The 1,171-nt window shown below is 48.3% G+C and overlaps 1 protein-coding gene across 1 annotated transcript; it reads right to left on the bottom strand.

Moving 5' to 3' along the window:
• Positions 1-7: 7 nt before the first annotated feature.
• TOPORS (topoisomerase I binding, arginine/serine-rich, E3 ubiquitin protein ligase) lies at positions 8-1,167 on the bottom strand (the record flags this gene model as incomplete). The annotated part of the gene is given in 2 exon segments (XM_010077544.1): positions 8-70; positions 73-1,167. Coding segments are annotated over 2 exon segments (1,158 nt in total), but the record flags the coding sequence as incomplete, so codon positions are not given.
• Between the last annotated feature and the right edge of the window lie 4 nt (positions 1,168-1,171).

Below are 1,171 nucleotides of genomic sequence, written 5' to 3'. Positions count from 1 at the left end.
GCTCAACCACTTCTGGTGTCCTCTCAGCTAGCGGCTTAACATACCCAACAATAACACAGTTGTCTAACTGTCCGAGGAAGAGTCACTGTCATTTGAGTCAGCAGTAGCCTGTAACTGTGCTGGAGGTTTGGTTCTTCGCCTCTTTGTAGGAGAGTCCTCATCAGAACTTTCTGATGTCTCCAGAGGAGAAGCTACGGTTGTTTGAACCTCTTCGGAAGTGGAATAGGAAGACCCTGGAGTTTCATCATCCCAGGGGGCCTGACCAAGACCAGTCACAGACGAACGGTTATCTGTCCCTTGAGAACACGCCATATCTGGAGATATTGTAATAATTGATGAGTCCAAGTGGCTTCCTTCATCATATGATGGTGCAGGACAGTCATAATTGGCATGTTGATCATATGCTTCCAAGTTAAAAGGACAACGGGCAAAACTGATGAATTCATGTAAGAAGTGTTCAGTCCGATTCAGCAAAAACGGCTTTAAATCCTCAGCAAAGGCCTGACTTTCCAGATCATACCTGGTCACGTTACTCATGATAATGTGCTGTACAATATTAACCAAAGATCCATGGGCACCAAACAGGACTGTAAGTTCTCGCTTCAACCAGGGAACCAACCTGTGGAGGCAAGCAGGGTTGCGGCGGAAAAACTCTGCCGAAATGTCTCGATAGCGGCCACCATCCTGAATACTACGAATACGCACACCAGTACGGTACAGAGCTCTGCGGAAGTTGATCATCTCCTCCTCCTGAATCTGCCGCACAGATCTGCCCTCTGTGCTAGCCTGCCTCCTTGACGCCAGCCTCCTTATCATCTGCTGAATCTCCCCGTCTCTCTGCCTCACTGGTTCGTTCGACAGCCCTTCAAACAATACCCCGTTATCTGGAGGGGAGAGTGTCCTTCGGGAAGCGGAACTGCCACTGCGACGTTCCCCTGTTAAGGTGGTGCGGTAACGAAATCTCCGCCCATCAGGGCTGGCAAAAGACCTATTTTCTGAAGGGCTCAGTATGTACTCCTTAAAGTCATCTTCAGCACGAATGGTATGGAAAATGGAGAAAAAAGGTTGCTTGCAGAGAGGGCATTCTGCTTTGTTTTTTGACCATTCCTGGACACAGCGGAAACAGAACCTATGCAGGCAGCGATCCAGATATGAAACATTGTCAAATCTA

The sequence above is a fragment of the Pterocles gutturalis genome, unplaced genomic scaffold (genome assembly GCF_000699245.1).
Source record: "Pterocles gutturalis isolate BGI_N339 unplaced genomic scaffold, ASM69924v1 scaffold28, whole genome shotgun sequence".
Taxonomy (NCBI): Eukaryota; Metazoa; Chordata; class Aves; order Pterocliformes; family Pteroclidae; genus Pterocles; species Pterocles gutturalis.
This window is presented reverse-complemented; position numbering and strand designations above follow the sequence as displayed.